This window comes from Mauremys reevesii, linkage group 1, assembly GCF_016161935.1.
Source record: "Mauremys reevesii isolate NIE-2019 linkage group 1, ASM1616193v1, whole genome shotgun sequence".
Lineage (NCBI taxonomy): Eukaryota > Metazoa > Chordata > Testudines > Geoemydidae > Mauremys > Mauremys reevesii.
The window spans coordinates 272,230,441-272,250,687 of record NC_052623.1 but is presented as its reverse complement, the minus strand read 5'-3'; the positions used below and the strand labels follow the sequence as shown (position 1 = coordinate 272,250,687).

Below are 20,247 nucleotides of genomic sequence, written 5' to 3'. Positions count from 1 at the left end.
GGAGCAATCAAGGGGCAAGGGGTTTTATTCCCGATATTTCCTAATCCCCAAGGCGAAAGGTGGCCTTCGGCCTATCCTGGACCTGCGAGGACTGAACAAGTTCATGAAAAAGTTCAAGTTCCGCATGGTATCCCTGGGGACTATCATCCCTTCTCTGGATCCCGGAGATTGGTATGCTGCTCTCGATATGAAGGACGCGTATTTCCACATTGCAGTTTACCCTCCACACAGTTTACCCTCCATTTACGTTTACCTTCCACATTGCAGTTTACCCTCCATTTACGGCTTCTGGTAAACCGCCAGCACTTTCAGTTCACAGTCCTCCCCTTTGGCCTCTCCACAGCCCCGCGGGTTTTCATGAAGTGCATGGCTGTAGTCGCAGCCTCCCACCGTCGTCATCGAATACATGTTTTTCCATACCTCGACGACTGGCTTATTCGAGGGACCTCCGAAGCACAAGTCACCAGACACGTGCAAATCCTCAAGGACCTATTCATGTGTCTAGGCCTGATGATCAATCTGGAGAAATCCACTCTAGTGCCTACGCAAAGAATAGAGTTCATCGGGGCCATGCTAAACTCCAGTCTTGCAACAGCCAGTTTGCCTTTGCCTCGTTTTCAGGCAATCGTATCACTTGTACAAATGCTTCAAAACTTCCCGACAACCTTGGCCTGCACTTGCCTCCGCCTCCTCGGCCATTTGGCAGCGTGCACATTCGTGACAAGGCACACCAGACTGCGCAGGCATCCCCTTCAAACTTGGCTTGCCTTGACCTACCGCCCGGGCAGGGACGCCATGGACATGATACTCACCATCCCATCGAACGTCCTAGCCTTCCTCGACTGGTGGCGGACGCAGTCCCTGGTGTGTGCCCACCTGCCGTTCCATCCACCCCAGCCCTCCACGTCCCTGACAACGGACGCGTCATCCCTCGGAAGGGGTGCTCATCTGGGGCACCTTCGCACTCAAGGTCTCTGGTCATCTCAAGAGTTGGCGTTACACATAAATGTCCGAGAACTCAGAGCAGTCTGCCTGGCGTGTCAGGCATTCCAGAACCAGCTGCAGGGTCGTTGTGTCTCAGTCTTCACAGACAACATAACGGCCATGTATTATATAAACAAGCAGGGAGGGACACGATCTTCCCCCCTTTGTCAGGAGGCGATTCGACTATGGGACTTTTGCATAGCCCACTCAATAGACCTGGTAGCATCCTTTCTCCCAGGAGTCCGGAACACTCTGGCAGACCAACTGAGCAGATCCTTCCTCTCTCACGAGTGGTCCATCCGTCCGGACGTTCTCCATTCTGTCTTCCGGAAGTGGGGGTTTCCCCACATAGACCTCTTCGCCTCCCAAGAGAACAGGAAATGGCAGGTGTTCTGCTCCCTGTGGGGTCGCTCTCCGGGCTCCCTCTCGGATGCATTCCTAATTCCGTGGAACGGGCACCTATTTTATGCCTTCCCTCCGTTTCCACTCGTCCACAGAGTCCTTCTCAAGCTCCGCAGGGACAGAACCCACCTAATCCTGATTGCTCCAGCGTGGCCGTGGCAACATTGATACACCCTGTTGCTTGACCTCTCAGTGGTGGATCCGATCCCCTTGCCACTCTATCCGGACCTCATATCCCAGGACTTCGGCAGGCTTCACCACCCGGACCTGCAGTCCCTCCATCTGACAGCATGGCTGCTCTCTGGTTGAGCCAATCGGAGTTGCGTTGTTCGGATGCAGTACAACAAGTGCTATTGGGAAGTAGGAAACCTTCCACGCGAGCGACATATCTTGCCAAGTGGAAGCGCTTCTCCTATTGGTGCACCCAGTGGGGATTCCTCCCGGGTCATGTGTCTGTCCCCACTATCTTGGACTACTTATGGTCCCTCAAGGAGCAAGACCTGGCTATCTCGTCTATAAGGGTGCATCTTGCAGCCATTTCCGCTTTCCATCCGGGCGAGGCTGACAGTACTGTTTTCTCTCACCATATAGTTTCCAGGTTCCTTAGAGGTTTGGAACGACTGTACCCTCAAGTCAGATGCCCAACCCCTACCTGGGACCTAAACCTGGCGTTGGCTAAGGTTCCCCCTTTGAGCCTTTAGCTACTTGTTCGTTGCTGTACCTCTCCTGGAAGACAGCCTTTCTCGTCGCTATCACATCAGCTAGACGAGTCTCGGAACTTCACGCTTTGACTGCGGATCCCCCTTATACTGTCTTTCATAGGGACAAGGTACAGCTCCGACCACACCCAGCTTTCCTCCCTAAAGTGGTTTCTGCCTTCCACGTCAATGAAGACGACTTCCTCCCAGTTTTTTTCCCGAAACCGCACTCATCACGTCGGGAACAACAACTGCATACTTTGGATGTCCGTAGGGCTCTCGCCTTTTATATTGAGAGAACCAGACCCTTCCGGCGTTCACCTCAGCTCTTTGTAGCGGTCGCAGACCGAATGAAGGGCATGCCGGTCTCCTCCCAACGAATTTCTTCTTGGGTGACATCCTGTATCCGGGCATGCTATGACTTGGCACATGTTCCGGCTGGACATCTCACCACCCATTCTACTCGAGCTCAAGCCTCCTCTGCCACCTTCCTGGCCCATGTTCCCATCCAGGAAATTTGTCGTGAGGCTACTTGGTCTTCCATCCACACCTTTGCATCACATTACGCATTGGTCCAACAGTCTAGAGACAATGCCGCCTTTGGCTCAGCGGTCCTACATTCCGCAACATCTCGCTCCGACCCCACCGCCTAGGTAAGGCTTGGGAATCACCTAATTGGAATCGATATGAGCAAGCACTCGAAGAAGAAAAGATCCGATCCCCTTGCCACTCTACCCGACCTCATATCCCAGGACTTCGGCAGGCTTCACCACCCGGACCTGCAGTCCCTCCATCTGACAGCATGGCTGCTCTCTGGTTGAGCCAATCGGAGTTGCGTTGTTCGGATGCAGTACAACAAGTGCTATTGGGAAGTAGGAAACCTTCCACGCGAGCGACACCTTTGTAACTGTTGTTCTTCGAGATGTGTTGCTCATATCCATTCCAAACCTGCCCTCCTTCCCCACTGTCGGAGTAGTCGGCAAGAAGGAACTGAGGGGCGGATGGGTCGGCAGGGGTATATATCCAGTGCTATAGCGGCGCCACTCCAGGAGGCGCCCAGCCGACCCACCGAGTGTTGCTAGGGTAAAAATCTTCCGATGAACGTGCATGCGGCGCGCACACACACCTAATTGGAATGGATATGAGCAACACATCTCGAAGAACAACAGTTACAAAGGTGAGTAACCGTCTTTTTTAAGCTCCCAAACAAAGCAGCCAATGATCTTTTAGGTCCTCTCAGCCCTACAACTTTTATCCATGATTTTGTAGAGACCAGAGCAGTTTAACTGGATACATGTAACAGGGCACATTTTTTGCTCAAAGAGCCTTGTTTGTACATCTGCACTTACTATGCTATCTAACTATGTTTATCGGTGCATTTTGGGCAACTACCTTGTAGTGCCTCCACAGGTAATAGACTGGGCTGAGGGCATGCAAACAAAGCAGTTTCAGCAGCACGTGGAACAATGCACTCTGGGACGTCATATCAGAGAGCCTGGAGGAAGAAGGGCAGGTTAAACTGGTTATGTGAATATAACTAGAATATAACCACTTCACTCTGTAAAAAGGAGTGCTGAACTGGATAAAGGAAGCCAACCATTTGCCAGCCTAGAACTCTGAGACTTGGTCTACTCCAGAAAAATGTGGTATGCTAATAACCACTTGCCCTTCCCACCTTCTCATTGTCCCCCAAGAATGCATGGAACACATCATGTGTCTGCACATGTACGTGTTTCCAATGGCATGCAAGTGATCACTGTTTTGATTAGAGATGCTTCAAGCAAAATTAACCATCATGTGGTCCACCTCTGTCAGTCTCCTCTAGTGCATTGCCAATGCGCTCATCAAGAGCAAATAAAATTAGGATGCATAAGGAATGGGAAACAGATTAATACAGAAGAGATGGTGCCAATATATACATTGGTGGTATGCCCTCATTGGAATACTGTTCAGTTCTGGTCACTCCAGGGGGACATCAGAATTAGAGAGGGTTCAGAGAAAGGTAATGAGAATGATTAGGGACATGAAAAAATTCTCATATGAAGAGAGATTGAAAAAGTTTGAAACTGTATGCTTTAGAGAAAAAAAGAATAAAAGGAGACAGGAGAAAAGTATATAAAATAATGATACAAAGAAGGTAGATCGTGAACTTCTATTCACTCTCTCAGAGGACAAGAACAAGGAGAGTCAGTGGAATTGTGGCAAATTCAAAATGATCATTTTGAAGGAAATATATTTTTCAGATAAGACACACAGTTAACCTGTGGAATTTATTGCCACCAGATGATATTGAGGCCAACATTTTAGCAGGATTAAAAAAGATTGGACATTTTATATACCCAACTAGACTATCCAGAGTTATAACAATAAGTATTTTAAAAATCTTTTTGAAGGGATACACACCCTTATACTTGAGAGCATAAGGTGACTTCTAAAGAGTGGGGATTGGAAGGGACTGTTCCCTGGGAGTAGGCTATCCCATACTGCCTACTGCAGGGTTTTTTGCACCTTCCTCTGAAGCAGCTGGTACTGGCCACTCTCTAAACGAGGATGCAGGCTAGATGGACCACTGGTCTAAGCCAGGCTTGCAACTCCTATATTCCTATAGCCCTAATGGTTCAAATAGTTCTCCCACTACTTCCCACCAGTCAAGTCGTAGGTGGCCTGCCCAGTATGGTTTATGCTTTGTAGCACAGAGGCCAATTTTGATCGAAGCCACTTAGGTTTACAAGTAGAGCTGAGAACTCTATGGAACTCATTTGCATTATATTTCCTCAGTAATCACCTTTATCGGTGACTGAATTAAAACTGCATGTCTCAAAGGACGCCTTGCTATGAGTGTGCCAGCTGGTCTGAGGGCAACATGCTGGCACTGATGACCATCTGGGGAGAGCAGCAAAGAATCCTGTGGCACCTTATAGACTAACAGACGTTTTGCAACATAAGCTTTCGTGGGTGAATACCCACTTCTTCGGATGCAAGTCATCTGGGGAGATGAGATAATCCAGGCCAAGATGAGTCCTGGTCATAAGGAACACGTTAGTGTACAACTGAGTGTCTGAACAGCTAGCGGAGTTGTACATTACTCAGAACAGCAACCGGTCGTATGAAAAGATCAAGGGACTTAAGGTCTGGTGCTACAAGACCAAAGATAACAATAGTAAGTCTAGTGCAGGGTAGAAAATGTGCCTGTTCTGCAACCAGATGGGCATGGCTACTGTGAATTCACAGCAGCATTAGTACTTACACAAGGTCTGTTCCCCGCAACTTACATTCACTTCTGTAATGCAAATACACCCTAACTGCGGTGAAATGCTGTTAGCTGACCATAGTTGCTGTCAGAGTTTTGTAATCATGTTTATAGCTGACCATGTCAATAACTGATAACAGACTCTCTTGAAAGTTGTAGAATGGAATTGGCCTTATTTGTGCTGATTCCCACAGCATAAAGAATTTTGAGATGTAAGTCACAGGAAGGGTAGCATTGAAATTCTCTGGCATCCAGTGCTGAAGGACTTAGAAGTGAAGTTTGAGCGAGAAGGCTGGCTGTATTTGTACAAAAGGAAGTGGTGATGCAGAGAAGCTAGCTTCTTGCTTACCAAGTTTCCCTAACCCCCGGACTTGTTTTAACCCTGACAAAACCATTGTTGCGGGAGAATACTCAGCACAGTATTATGATTCTGAATGTTACTTAGCTAGACTCACAAAGCAAGAGAGCCCCACTGCTCACTCTTTTAAACCACTGGAGAGTCAGAGCTACCTGTTCACCAGCCCAGATTTTACGGTGTTGGGGATATATGAAGGGTCATGGAGGAAGTGGCCACAGCCTCATAGCAGGTCTTAGCATGCCCAGAATGAAAGCCAAACCCAACAAAAGCTGCCACCCTGTAATTTTTGGCTTGGAACATTCTCCAAACCAACCATGATTAATACCCAGGAATGTTTCAGTTTTGATTGTAATCACATAGTCAGGATGGAAAGCCCCTCCATAATTCTTTAGGCACTGTTTGTAAGTGCCTAATGTTTACAGTGTATCGTTTGGGTTTTTTTCCCAATTGTCTGCTATAGGCTGACTCATATTTTTGGTCTTTATTTTTAATGTTGTACACCATGGTTTTCTGTCTGGCTGGTTTATTTTCCAGAGTTATTTCTACAATGATGACACTTTTAACTTTAACTACGCCCAAGCCAAAGCTGCCACTGGCAATACCAGCGAGGGTGAGGAGGTATGTATACGCTTTCTTAAAAAAAAAAAAAAAAAGCCAATGGAATTATTTCCTACATAACCCTCCCCCCAACACACACTCTTTCACCCCCACACCTTTCTGATTCTGCATATTGTGTGGAAATGGAGCTGCTGCTTCCTGCAGTAATTGAGATATATATCTTGCTTTCAGTGAACCTTATTCAGGGGAGTCGGAGTCCTGCTAACCTCACATGATTGGGTATGTGGGGATCATGCTGTGAGTGCAGCACTCCAAGCTATCTCTAACTGATCAAGGAATGCTGTCTTGACCAGTGTTCTGTGTACTGTGCCTGAGGCATACCTAGGGCTTGTTCAGGCGGAGTAGGGATCACTGAGCAACAGAGACCGGATAGATGAGAGCTTTAGGTGTCCCCCTTGGAGGTTTGTGAGAAACGAACTTTCTTCCCTGGGAGGAGGAAAGAAAGAGGAAGTGCTCCCCATCCTATTCAGCCGCATCCATTAGTACTTAAGGAGGTTCATTTCTCCCCATACGTAGCTTTTGTGTGTGTGTGTGTGTGTGTGCATCTGATGTTGAATTATCCCTGAAATGAACAAAAGCAATTGGCTGCTGGGAAGAAAGAAGAGAGATTTCCCACAAGGGTTAAAAAAAAAATCAGAGGACAGACCCAAAAGCCCCCCAAACCCATGTGAGTTTATTTTAAGCAAATCGTGTGATTTTTATAGGCCAAAAAAAATGAAATCGTTTTCTTTTGAGTTTTAAATTTGAGTCTCAGGAGCGATATGGTGACAGTTTTTTCCTGAAAGACTGCTAGAGTTGACGCAGGTAATGCACTGTCTATACTAGCACTATGTTGATGGAAGAACGTAGACTTTAGCTTTGTGTTGTTGGGGGTTGTTATTGCATTGATATTGGTGGGTACCTGCATCAGGTGTGGTGTGTATAGATGCAAAACAAGTCAACTTAGGTCAACCTAACGTAGTATAGACCAGACCTCAGGAACTCAACAAAATCACCCCCAGCCCTCCTTAGATGTGGAATGACTGTAACTCCACTATATGTTGTAAAAGGTAGTATTTTGACACAGAGCCTTGATAAAACTAATGGTTAAGGACTGTTGCTGCTAGTCCAGGAATGCTCTGTTACGTACAATATGTGGCAGAGAGGTGGGAAGGGATCATCATCACAGTGAGACTTCTGGTATTTTAGAAAGACACTGATTTCATTCTTTGCACTACATTCTAAATTAATGCGTTCTCAGTTGCTGCCTGTGCAAACTAGTCTCTTCTCTCAGCCCCTGTCTTCCTTTATGGCTGGCTTGCTATGTACCAACACCTGCTAGCAGCTGTTCAAGTGAGGCCACACCATAGTTTGGCATTTTAGAGCTCCAGATAATACCATGATAAATGTTGTACTGTTTGAATTCCCCACTTACCAGACAAGAGAGATGCCCCTATGGATTACAATTTCACACTCTAACTCTTCCCATCAAGCTGTTGTTAAGTATTCTCCGGCCTAGGCCTTGGCTACATATTGGAACAAGGACATGGTCTACTGTGTATGTGGGACAGCAGATGCACATAATTTTCTTTTTCCTTCTTTCCTGCAGGTGTTCCTCTTGATCCAGAGTGAGAAGATAAAGAATGATTATGTTTACCTTAGCTGGCTGGCTCGTTGCTGTGAGTCACTTTACTTGCAAGATTGCAGGGTGTGGATCCTCCTGTTTTGCATTAGTATTGCCAATCCATCTTCCCTAATAGTTTCTAATGTTGTGGGTGGATTTAGTACTTATGAAAGTGAAGTGCAAATAGCACTGGCTCTAGCCAGCTGTAGTGCGAGCAAGTATTGTGCAAGCAGTATATCTTTGGCTGCATAACCACTCCTGTTTCAGTTCTGGCCCAACACAGCTCTGCCAATGCACCTCCTTCCTGATCTGTAGGACCTCATTCTTCCAAGTCCAGGATGTTGTCTGAGCAGAGATTGCCAATTATAATAGATTACATTAATTGCTATTAAATTAATATTGGTTTGCTCCAGTTTTTACGAAATCCTTCTCATGGAAAGGTGCTAATATACAAGTGATGCATAATATAAAACCTTAGAGGAATAGGAAGAGGTGAGTGGAAGGGAAAGATAGTCTAGTGGATAGGGCACCAACCTAGCAGTCAGGGCCTGGGTTCAATTCTACAGACTTCCTCTGTAATCTTGGATAAGTCACTTACACTTGTGCCTCAGTTCCCCATCTATAAAATGTGGACAGTAGTTCCCTAACTCAAAGAGATGCTGTGAAAATAAAATCCATTAGTGATTGTGCAATGCTCAACTACTTTGGTGAAGAAGACCAAAGACTATCTAGATAGATAAAGAACATGGTGGCTGTTACTGTGATGATTGTTGCCAATGTCACTTACTTCAGGTGACATTTTGTCAATTTGAGAGCACATGGGCAGTACCACTTTTTCAAAGCAGAGTACCATAGAGGTGGCCTTTGCTACAGGCTTGTGCAGCTCAAAGCTGGAGACTTTTCCTGAGGCAACTCCTTCCTTGTAGCCTCAGCACAACAGTAAGAATGTTCATTAGACTGCCCTTCTCCCACCTCAATGACCAGAGCAGCAACAGTAACTTCATTATGCTGTGCTGGAGGTACAGTCACTATCTATGCTATGCCCTTCCCAGACAGGTAAATGGAGACTTCTACACCACACACATTGACCAACCATTCCTGATTCTCCTTGGGGACCTCACAGTTTCTTACTTAATTAATCCATAAATCTAGAATATATGTTTATTGTGAATTTTATGTTTTGACATCTACCCATTGTGGCCAGGGTCCCAGGGGAGCCACACTGAGGTTACTCAGTTAGGGCAAACTGTAAACAATGGGCAGACAATCCCCAAAGCTGGTGGATATTCCAATACCAAGCCAACACAAAACAACTTCTATAATACCATACTGGTTACCAAGAAACCAAAACACAGTTCCCTTAAAGCAACCCAGCTTTGGGCTTCCACCCAGACACCCAATCAGATATGAGAATTACTGAAAATCTTATTCATCATAGAAGAAAGTTCTACCAATCCCAAAGGATCAGACACATTACCTCTCAGGTTAAGGAATATCTTAGATCTTACCCAAATAAATACTTACAGCCAATTCTGATTAACTAAACTAAAATTTATTAAAAAAGAAAAGAGAGAATTAGTTAAAAGATAAGTATAATACAGACTTGAGTACAATTCTGAGATCAGTTTTATAGTAGAGATGGTAAATTTTATAGTTGCAAAGAGTTCTTTCAGAATTAGTCCGTAAGTCCAACATTCATATTCAGGGTGATCCAGGTGGGACTGGAGATCTCAGTTTACAACTGAAACTTCCCCTGCATAAAGTATCAAGCAGATCTGAGATAAAAAGGATCAGGACCCAAGGGTTTTTATACAGTTTCATGTCTTCTTTTGACAGCTCGGAGTTCTTAGGTGAACAAAAAGCAATCACTGAGACTTTGAAGTAGACTTATTTCCTAAGCATCACCTGTAACTAGCTACAGGGATTAACATAAGGCAATTACCTGTTTTCCACCATTCGCAGGTGATTTGCTGTAAAGTATTCTAGCATATTCATTTTTGAGTATGAGCAGATATTGTAGGAACATAAGAATGGCCATACTGGGTCAGATCAATGGTCCATCTAGCCCAATATCCTGTCTTCTGCCAATGCCAGATGCTTCAGCGGGAATGAACAGAATGGGGCAATTATCGAGTGATCCATTGCCGGTCCTCCAGTCCCAGAATCTGGCAGTCAGAGGCTTAGCCATCTTGGCTAATAGCCACTGATGGGACCTATCCTCCATGAACTTATCTAATTCTTTTTTTTTTAACTTTTGGCCTTCAGATTATCCCTTGGATATTTCTGTCCTCAGATATTTGCAGGAGACTAGAGATGCTGGAAATGCAACTTATTCAGGGCTCTATGTAATATGTGTGGTCTCGAGTTATTGTACCAATTATTTAGACTTTATCTCAAAGAGGAGGTGAAAAGCCATTACTGTTTCGCTTCCCAGCATGGCGCACTGTTTCTCTATATGCACAGATTGCTAGTTGTTACTAAATTATAAAGGCATTTTTTCCCATAAGGAATCATGGTTTGTGAGGTTTTCAGTGTTCAGACATCTGGTCGTCATATGTGGGGCTAAGACCTGTGTCCTCTCTGCTGAAGGTGCTACCACTGAAGCTGAAGAACCCAAAATCTAGTCTGGTGTCTCAGTTTCTGCCACACCAGGAGAGTCCAATAATTACCTGTTCTTATGTACTATCTCCAATAGTGGCCATTTCAGGATATTTCATAACAGGATGTAACTTCCCCATAATGTACCTACTTGTACAATACTATACCATGTAGGTTGTGAAGGAAGGGTGGATTTCTTCCTGACTCCAGTTGGTGAACAGTTTGTGCTCGGACATATGAGAAGTTCTTGTAATTTTTAATGTAGTTATCCCTAGATTATAGTTTTAATTAGAATCAGATTGAGAGAGATTGGTTGTGCATATAAACTACTCTGGAGTATGTTTCTAGTGCAGTGTGAAGGGATTTATATTGGTATTCCGGATAAATGTCAAAAATGATTGTTACTCCGCTTGACTTCTGTACACATAATGCCAAGCATTCCCTCACCTTGAAGAGCACAAGAATTTTCCCCATATTAATGACCAGTGCACAGAATGAATATCTGGTGGAACTCTGAGAGGAGGTAGACACCTGATCCAAGGGGATATTTTCCCTTCACAATAAGAAAACATTGTGATATGCCTGGAATTAACAAGCCAAACTTTAGGTTAAATACTTCCTTACCTTCAGAGGGTCTGTTTGTGGAATTTTCTGTCTCCAAAAAGTACTGGATGAAACTCTGTTACTGGGATTCATGAGAGAGTCTATTCTGGCACTTATGACTAGTTGTGTTATACCACAGATGTTTCAGGTTAATGGCTGGTGGTAGTTCTTGCTCACATATGCACTGTTAAAATGACCACAAGATCTATGGAATCTGGAAAGAATTTCCTCATAGGGTGCACAATGGCAAGGATCTTGTGGATATTTTTATCTTTCTTTGGACCAATGAGTACTATGGGGATTCAGTATTTAAAATCAGGTGGGTGCAGGCATTCAGGACATCAGTCCTTCATGTTTGACTTATTTTCTGTGAACATGAGTGGGTAATATTAAGTCTCACTGTTTGAATAGATTAGAGAGTAGGAGAATGTCACAGTCCAGTACCCTATAAGAAATACATTCTCTGTTTATTCAACATTCCCCACTCTATGCCCCATAATAATCTCTGACATCGTGGGACTTCAGCAGTGGTAGTTAGTTCAACCTCATGCATGTCCTCTACCCAAAACTGAAGAGGTAAAAGGATTTAAGTGAATTTCAATTGCTTAATTGTTGTTTAAATGCTGTAAGTATTAGTGCATGTGTTGCAATCTGGATACAAACTCTTTTCAGACTCTGTTCAACAAACATGGTTGACTTGTGTCCAGACAACAGCTTACTCTCCTCCTCTCTTTACCCACCCCTCCTACTATAATCATATTCCAACCAAGTTTGTGCATCTGCATCATTGATGCTTCCTACTCATATCTGTAAGTCTGAAGTCCGGGAAAATCTTGGGTAGCTGTAGATCTCCTACACTGCCCAAGCAGAGGGATAGAGTGTCCTGAGGATGTGCACAAAGACTCTTTCAGCATACAAGGAAATTGGTTCTGGATGGTCCTGCACGGAGCTCTTGGAAGGAAGAGGACTCAGACAGGCACCATTAGAGCATCCTATCAACACAGCAAAATAACAGTGTTGATCAGTGTCAGCCCAGGCCTCTGGCAAGGGTGAAACACTGTTAGCTGCTGTGGTTTAACTGTTAACCATGCTACTAAGTGTAACAAACACAGTTAAGTGTTGTAGTGTAGATAAGGGCATATCTTATAGATTCTTATTGAATACATGTACAAAACATACTCTAGACTTTTTCCTATTTGTACTGTATGTCATCTCTAAAATCCACCGTTCCAAGGGAATACACTCACTTCAAAGAATGCTGGTTTATCCTGCCCTTGCACAGAAGCTGAGGAAACCAGCAGCAAAGCCATGAAAAAAAAAATAATAAAATGAAATGGAACTTAGAGCTATTGCTGGTATCTGAAACTACAGAGGTGCATGTGTTGAGCTGTAGATAACCTTTTGAGTCTAAAACTCTGCAGACTTAGGTGGCTAGGATTTCTTTAATTTTGTAGTTACTGTGTACAAACTAAGATAACGAGAGCAATATGAACTTCTGCTTCAAAACATAAAATGGGGGTCACTAATTGTTTCTTTCATTTATAGCATTGTATAACTAGCTATGTGTTATGAGATTTCTCTTGGGTTTTATTTCCATCCCCCTTTCCCTCATCCTGTTAAGCATTTGGTATTGACTGCAGTCAGGGGCAGAATACCAAACTAGCTAGAGCAATGGACTGACTTGATGTGTCACCAGGCTGGATGCCAGACTAGATGGACCATTGAGTTCCAGCATAGTAAGTGCTGTATCTGTGAAATATAAATCTGACAGGTGTAGATTTCATAACTCTTCTTTCTTATGTTTGCAAACTGTAGCACTTTACGACTATCATTGATGTGGCTGAGGGGATGGTTAGCTTTCATTCAAACCCCATGTGTTTCAGTAGGGAGCAGGGACTTTGGTGAAGTCCTGTTGTTACTGGGCAGTGCACTATGGCATTTCTTCATCTTCTCCAACTTTCTGTTCTCATTGTAGATATCATGAATAAGAAGCCTCGACTGGCCTGGGAGCTCTACCTGAAGATGGAAACCTCAGGAGAGTCCTTCAGTCTCTTGCAACTCATTGCAAATGACTGCTACAAGGTGAGTCTTCTCTTTGAGGCCTGGTATCTAGTTTGTTAAATCTGTGGCACTACACTCAGATGCCGTGTCTACAGCAGACTCCTCTTCTTAAAATTCCTCACCATTGCTACCTTTAGTGAAGCTCCACAACGTATAGAGGCTGGTAGAGATCTGTCAACATTTAAACCAGCATGTCTTCTAGTTAGACTGGTGACTGGGCTACACAATTTCTACCTCTAGTAGAGTTTCAATGGTGGGAGCAATGGGAAATTTTAAGAGAAAACTCTAATATAGACACAACCAGGGGCTATAAGTTGGAGTTGTTTCTGGGACAGCAGCCCAGACTGTGAAGCTTACAACCTGATCCCCCCACAGGGACCTGCTACAGGCTTCCCAGATACACAAACATAGGAACCCAGGCAGATCCATCATATCTGGCCACAGGACTTTTACTGAAGGAATATTAGGTGTCATAGGAAACCATCCTTAAACCACTCATAGAATCATCGGGTTGGAAGGGACCTCAAGAGGTCATCTAGTCCAACCCCCTGCTCAAAGCAGGACCAATCCCCAGACAGATTTTTACTCCAGTTCCCTAAATGGCCCCCTCAAGAATTGAACTCACAACCCTGGGTTTAGCAGGCCAATGCTCAAACCACTGAGCTATCCCTCTGCACACAAAGGCCCACCTTCCTCCAAGATGTTACTGACTTCCTCCAGAAACTCCAACATCAACATCCTCCCCCAGAACACCATCCTTGCCACCATGGATGTCATGTTCCCTATACACCAGCATTCCTCACCATGACAGCATTGATGCCTGCCTCAAATACTTACAAGATAATATATAGCACTCAAAAATCCACCTAAACACATCACCAAACTCATCAAATTCATCCTCACACACAGTAACTTCACATTTAACAAACACTTTCTCCAAATATTGGGAACAGCCGTGTGTACTAAGATGGCCCCCCAGTATGCCAACCTCTTCGTGGGCCACCTCGAGGAAAATTTCTGGAAAAATGCACCACAAAACCAATGATATACATGAGGTACATCAATTATGTTTTTCTCCTCTGGACAGATGACCTCAGTTCCCTCAGATTTCCACCACAACTTCAACCACAACTGCCCATCCATCATATTCTCTAGAAAACACCCACACCAGCATTAACTTCCTGAATACCACAGTCAGCTTCAGCAATGAGACCCCACAAATGATTGTGTGCAAGAAATCCACAGATCACTACACTTACCTTCTCAGCTCCTGCAACCACCCCAGACACACCAAGAAATTTGTTAGCAACAGCCAGACATTTAAGCACACTCAAAACTGCCTTCACTAAACAAGGACACTCCACCAGAGAAATAGATCACATTGTGGAATAGGCCATTCAGATACCCCAGGAGAACCTGCTTCAATACCGGGGGGGAAACCCACATACGGGGTGTCATAAAACAATTACAATTACAGAAGTTGGTTCAGTAAAAGGTTTTACCTTACCTACCTTGTCAGTCTTAGCACAGATGCTCTGGTGTTTGTTTTTCCACTTTCAAGAGTAGGTACAATAAACTAATAGATGAGATCAACATCTTCAGCCTCTAGCACTGGGATTCTTGCCCACTCCTTTAGATTGAGACACAGGCCATGAAAGATTTCAAAAGCACATTGATAATTGTCCTGTGATAATGTAGCAGTGCATTGCTGGAAATTCTCTCTCTCCCAGGACTGGTGTGCACATATGTTTAACCTTTTTTCACTCCTCCTATGAGAACAAATATGAAGCTAAATGCTTCTGTGATTAGATAGCCTCAACTCCCTCAGAGGGTATGTTCCCTGGCAGGGCTGGCTTTAGGAAGTGCAGGGCCCAATTTGAACAGTTTCGACGGGGCCCCGGCAGGGATGACTTTAAAAAAAAAATATAAAAAAACACATGGGGCTTGTACTCCGGGTCTGCGGCGGCACTGAAGGACCCGCCGCTGAAGTGCCGCCGAAGACCCAGAGCAAGCGAAGGACCTGCCGCCAAAGTGCCGCTGAAGACCCGGAGCGCCACCAGGTGAGTAAAAATTAAAAAGGCGCCTTTAGCCAGGGAAGGGATTCTCACTGGGTGCGGGGCCCTCTTAGGCGTGGGGCCCGATTCGGGGGAATTGGTGGAATAGGCCTAAAGCCGTTTCCCACAGGTCCTCCCCACTACAATCAAGGCCTTGTCCAGACCAGGATTTAAAGGTAGGTTGTTAGCATGTGTTCGCTAACACAGGCTAACTAATATGTTTTAGAAGTCTATTGTAGACAAGGCAGCATATACTTGAATGTGTGCTAAACTGCCCTAGGCTTTAACTTGACCAACTAGCACATATTAAAATATACACTGCCTTATGTACAGTAGACTTTTAAAACATGTTAGCACGTTACACCTTTTAAAATCCACTTTAGAAAAGGTCCAAGAGAAGAATTGAGAGTTCCCCATCTGTACCAGTCGAGGTGCCCCTAGACCTATCCTGCAAGTGGATAACTAAGGTTGGGTGTACACATGATTTTCCCGTAGGTTCAGGAAAGCTCTGAATTGCAACACTACTACATTTGATTTTTCTTCTACTTCTATAGCGAGGGGTAAAAAATTAGTTTTGAACTAATACCCCAGCAGCCTTCAGAGCTTTGTCTTTATGGCCATATCTAGACTAGGAAAATCCATCATGTTTTAAAACGTGGATAAACTTGTTTTAACTAACATGCTTTTAAACAGGACTTTGCACCTAGGGTATAAGGGAAAGTCATGCATAAAGACTAGGGCTGTCTTTCATTGGAATTTATACAGAACACTTCTTCAGGTCGACGACGCTGTGTAAGCCTTAAAGTTTCTCTCTCACCAACAGAAGCTGGTCCAATAAAAGATATTACTTCATCCCCCTTATCTCTCTAATATCCTGGAATCAACACGGCTACAACATTACATACAAAAATAAGGAGATGACATTTTTGACTAGCTCTATTAGCTCATAGTTGAATGTGGTTTACCTAGTGGGGAGTCTAGAGTTGATCATGACCAGTTAATAAAGGTCACAACTTGGCCTGTCTATACTGTTTAAAATCATGTTAGATAAAACTATTTTCCTAGTCTGTACATAGCCTATGTGGAATTGGAATGTACCTGTTTTAGTTATGGACTACCTGGAAAGAAAAGGAAAATGCATGCTGTTCTCATGACTTGTTCCTCTTGTTAACACCAGACAAACAGCATCAGAACCAGCCCGTAACTTTGGATCTCATTCTGTATAGGCAGTCTTGTGACCTGAAATGTGTAAAGTTTTTTTTCTTCCTACACAGATGGGCCAGTTTTACTATTCAGCCAAAGCCTTTGATGTTCTGGAGAGACTGGACCCTAACCCTGAATACTGGGAAGGCAAGAGGGGTGCCTGTGTGGGCATCTTCCAAATGATCTTAGCTGGCCGAGAACCCAAGTACGTACCGTTGCTGTGTATGAACTTTTCTCATTAGTCTTCCGTTCCCAGCTAGCTGTAGCTAGAACCACAGTCACAGCTGCTTTTGTGAAGAGATGCGTGACTTCAGGAACAGATGTCCCCTAACCCTCCTTTTTTTTTTGTCTTTTGAAAGAGACCTGTACTGCCCCAGTAGTTGCACACTCAATAACCATTTTTGATTTCTAGCTTCCAGCCCAACAGGGACAGGATATGTGGTAGAGGATAGTCCATCAGCTAGTGCTCTGCACTGCAGGGACCTAAAATAGATTGCTGGTCATTGTTCTTGTAGTAGCTAAACTACAGACACAGCATACTTATTCCCTGAAGACAGGGAGGGAGGACCTCATTTCACTGATTAGGGAGAGGTATTGATGGCCTGTGAATGGAAGTCGTATCCCCTCCTCCTTGGTCTTAGAATTTCAAGGATGGCAGAATTAAAATAGGTGGATGGTTACTCACAACTCCAGGAGGGATGAAGAACATGTTTCTGAATGATAAATGAATGTTTTTAGTGAAGGCCTAATCTCTCTTTCTGCAAATTTTGTTCAATCCAAGCTTGTTGATTTGATTAAACCTCCAAGAGAAAAGAGAAAATGGTCCTTCCCATTTATTGTTTTGCCTTTGGCCTACCTCACTGGATAGGGGAATGGGGGAGGATAGAGGAGATACCTTCTGTTCCTGTTCTCCAGTAAAAAGTCTGCTGTGCTGCTGAGTGACCAAGCTCTGCAAGCAGTGGCATTAACTAATGCACCCTCCAATTTTCCCTCTGGCAGAGTTCATGTACATTCTGGTTAAGATTCACATAATCTCTAGAATTCTTACTTTTCTCCCCATTTGGGGCCACACAGAGGAGGAGTTGCAGTTGCTTTCTTAAATGCATACCTTTCAAGAAAACAGGAGCACCCATAGCCCTGGCATCTGTTACTGTCTCCCTTGTCTGCCCTCCATTTTCCAACAGTGCCCCTTACTAAAGTAGTGCAGATAAACTAGTGCACCTCAGTCTCTGAACTGGAATTGAGTTAATCCTTCCACAAAAATCTGAATTCTGCATGGATATGACAGACATCTGAGAAACAAACTGATGTACTTGTTATGTCAGGTCTTGTTCCCCCTAAATGCAAACTACCTAAAACTATGAATTAATTCATCAGATATCTCTAGCTAAACACGATTAGATCTGGTTAGTAGTTGAATGGGAACCCTCCACGGAAAACAGGGTATTTCAGGGAGTCATGCTTCTGAAGGCAGCACTCTTATTTCTTAGTAATAAAAAATACATAATGCTTCATGTTGTGAAAACGCATTGACTAATTAGTGCTGAGCAGTGCTCCTGTGTTGACATAGGTGTTGCTGTGCTGTTGAAGTTGTCTGTCAGATGGCCTGAAAAACTGAAGCTCTAACAATTTGCCATTAAATGTCTTATGGCATTTTTTGCAAGAGTAGGAATGTTAAATTTTATATCCTGGCAAGCTACAGTATGAATAATATTTTTTTGCTGATCTAGAATTTCCCTTCTAGTTCCAACTAGATACAATATTCTTTATTTCTTGATTCATACTATTGTGTAGGTTTACTGTGGTGTTTATTAGCTGTCACCTTCCTCCTCAGTCATAGGTGAAGTAGATTGCATACCTAGAGTCTGTGCTTTGCAATCTTTCAGGATGTAAAGATGCACAGAAATTTCAGCTGTTTCTAGCCAAGTGCTCGTCACCCTGCTTTAAATCTTTGTCTTCTGTCTTTTCAGAGAGACATTGCGGGAAGTGCTACATCTCCTAAGGAGCACTGGTAACCCTCAGGTAGAGTATATCATCCGCATCATGAAGAAGTGGGCCAAAGAGAACAGAGTGCCTGTCTAAGACAGCATCACCAAGAAAACCAGGTCAGATGCCATCTTTTTGTGCATAGCGGAGGGCATGGAGTCCAGCCCTCCCCCCCCACACCTTCATTCACCCTCCCACCCCACACACATCTTCCTTGTAGTCTTCGTTTAGGGCTGGCCTCTCATCAAACATTAAAGAGACTGCCAAACTCTCAGATGGAGCAAAAAGAGTACTGGAGTTGGACTGCACAAAATTTCAATGATTTTGGTATGAAGGATTTCTTTTGGACAGAAGGGGTTTGAATTCCATGCTCTTCTCACCTAGATCCGAGTGGCGTTTTTTCTGTTCTACAGCAATCCCAGTGTCTAGTTCAAGGGTTCTCAACCTTTTTCATATTTTGATTCCAATGTTCAGCAACTCAAACTGTCCCTCACAGGCACTCCAGACTCCTTTGCACCAGCTCCCACAGTACTGCATAAGATGTACTGTGGCAATTTGAGAGGTTTACATTTTAAAATAGTTCTCCTGGCCTTCAAAGAAGAACTCAGCAAATCTGCTTCAGCACAAGAGTGGTGATGGCAAATGGAAGAAGGATTGTGTTATCTTAGCAACTGACTTACTATTAACAGTTAACATGTTTTTAATATTCCTGGCCTACTGCAGGGTGGAACACACCACATCCTGAGCAACATCCATTTTGAGATGGATCCTACTGACCAATTTATAACCTCTTTATCTCTTTCCTTTTTGTCCAAAAGGATTTGCTATCCCTTGGCCAAAGTCAGATTAATTCTGAACATGAAGCTAATCAACCACAAATGCAGGGCCCCAGAATTGCTTACTTATTTTCAAGGAGGATAGTTACAAGATTTGGGGGATTGCTTTTCAAAGCATGAGGTTCTGATTGGCTGAGCTGTTTCTTGCTATAGAGTCTGATCCTGCAAACATTTGTGCATGTTAGTAAATTTGCTCATGTGAATTGTCCCACCAGTTTACCTCTCGCATCAATAAAGTTATTCATGTATGTTTACAGGATCAGGCCCTTCACCAGTCACTACCTTAGACAGCAATATGTTGTGCGTTTGCTTGACAGTTTTGCCCAGCAAATACTCTGCTGTGTTTCAAGGTGGTCTGGAAAGGGAATTGGGGAGAATCCTTTTCAGAATAGACCACTTAATCCTAAAGGAGATGAAATTCTAAGAAGATGCACAATGGATATGATATAGAAATGAATTGTAGAGCTTACAGTACATAATATCTGTACATTATTTGTAAAGGAAAAATTACTTAACTTATAAAGTATTTTTGTACCTTGTGACAAGATATTTCATTGAACACTATGATGTTTGTACCTTGATTAAAGCTTATACTTGGATTTTCAGTCTAACTTCTTGCTTGGCTTTGTTGCCTTGTGATGAGGCTGGCAATTGAGACGGAAAATGTATTTCGCTGCAGAGGAGGGTGGATGTATGATTGACTGACTGCCAAATCAGCATTTCATGGTCAGATGAAGATGAACCATGTTAAAGCAGACTGGCCCAACGGCCTATGTACTGACCTTTGATGTTAGCTCCTGAGATGAGGGTGGCTGGATAACCCTTATATTTGTAAGTGGTTTTGTTTTTGTTTTTCTTACTCCTGAAGAGATTCTGAATTCTCCCCAGCTTCTAAGGAATAGGCTCCTAACTCTGAGGATATCGCTAGGCCTCTCTGCTGGAGCTCAGGAACTTCAGTTACCTTTTATCATCTCACTGCAGCAGAGACAAAGG

At 43.8% G+C, this 20,247-nt stretch overlaps 1 protein-coding gene across 4 annotated transcripts in view; it reads left to right on the top strand.

The window, feature by feature from the left end:
• The window catches only part of TTC26 (tetratricopeptide repeat domain 26), a 99,716-nt gene extending 79,857 nt beyond the window's left edge, over positions 1-19,859 (top strand). For all 4 annotated transcript variants that reach the window (XM_039492456.1, XM_039492447.1, XM_039492466.1 and 1 more), the window contains 5 exons: positions 6,227-6,310; positions 7,899-7,968; positions 13,090-13,196; positions 16,504-16,637; positions 18,403-19,859. In XM_039492456.1, the coding sequence (XP_039348390.1) occupies positions 6,227-6,310; positions 7,899-7,968; positions 13,090-13,196; positions 16,504-16,637; positions 18,403-18,514 (507 nt within the window). In that variant the 3' untranslated portion in view covers positions 18,515-19,859. The remainder of the gene's footprint in view (positions 1-6,226; positions 6,311-7,898; positions 7,969-13,089; positions 13,197-16,503; positions 16,638-18,402) is intronic.
• Positions 19,860-20,247: the final 388 nt, after the last annotated feature.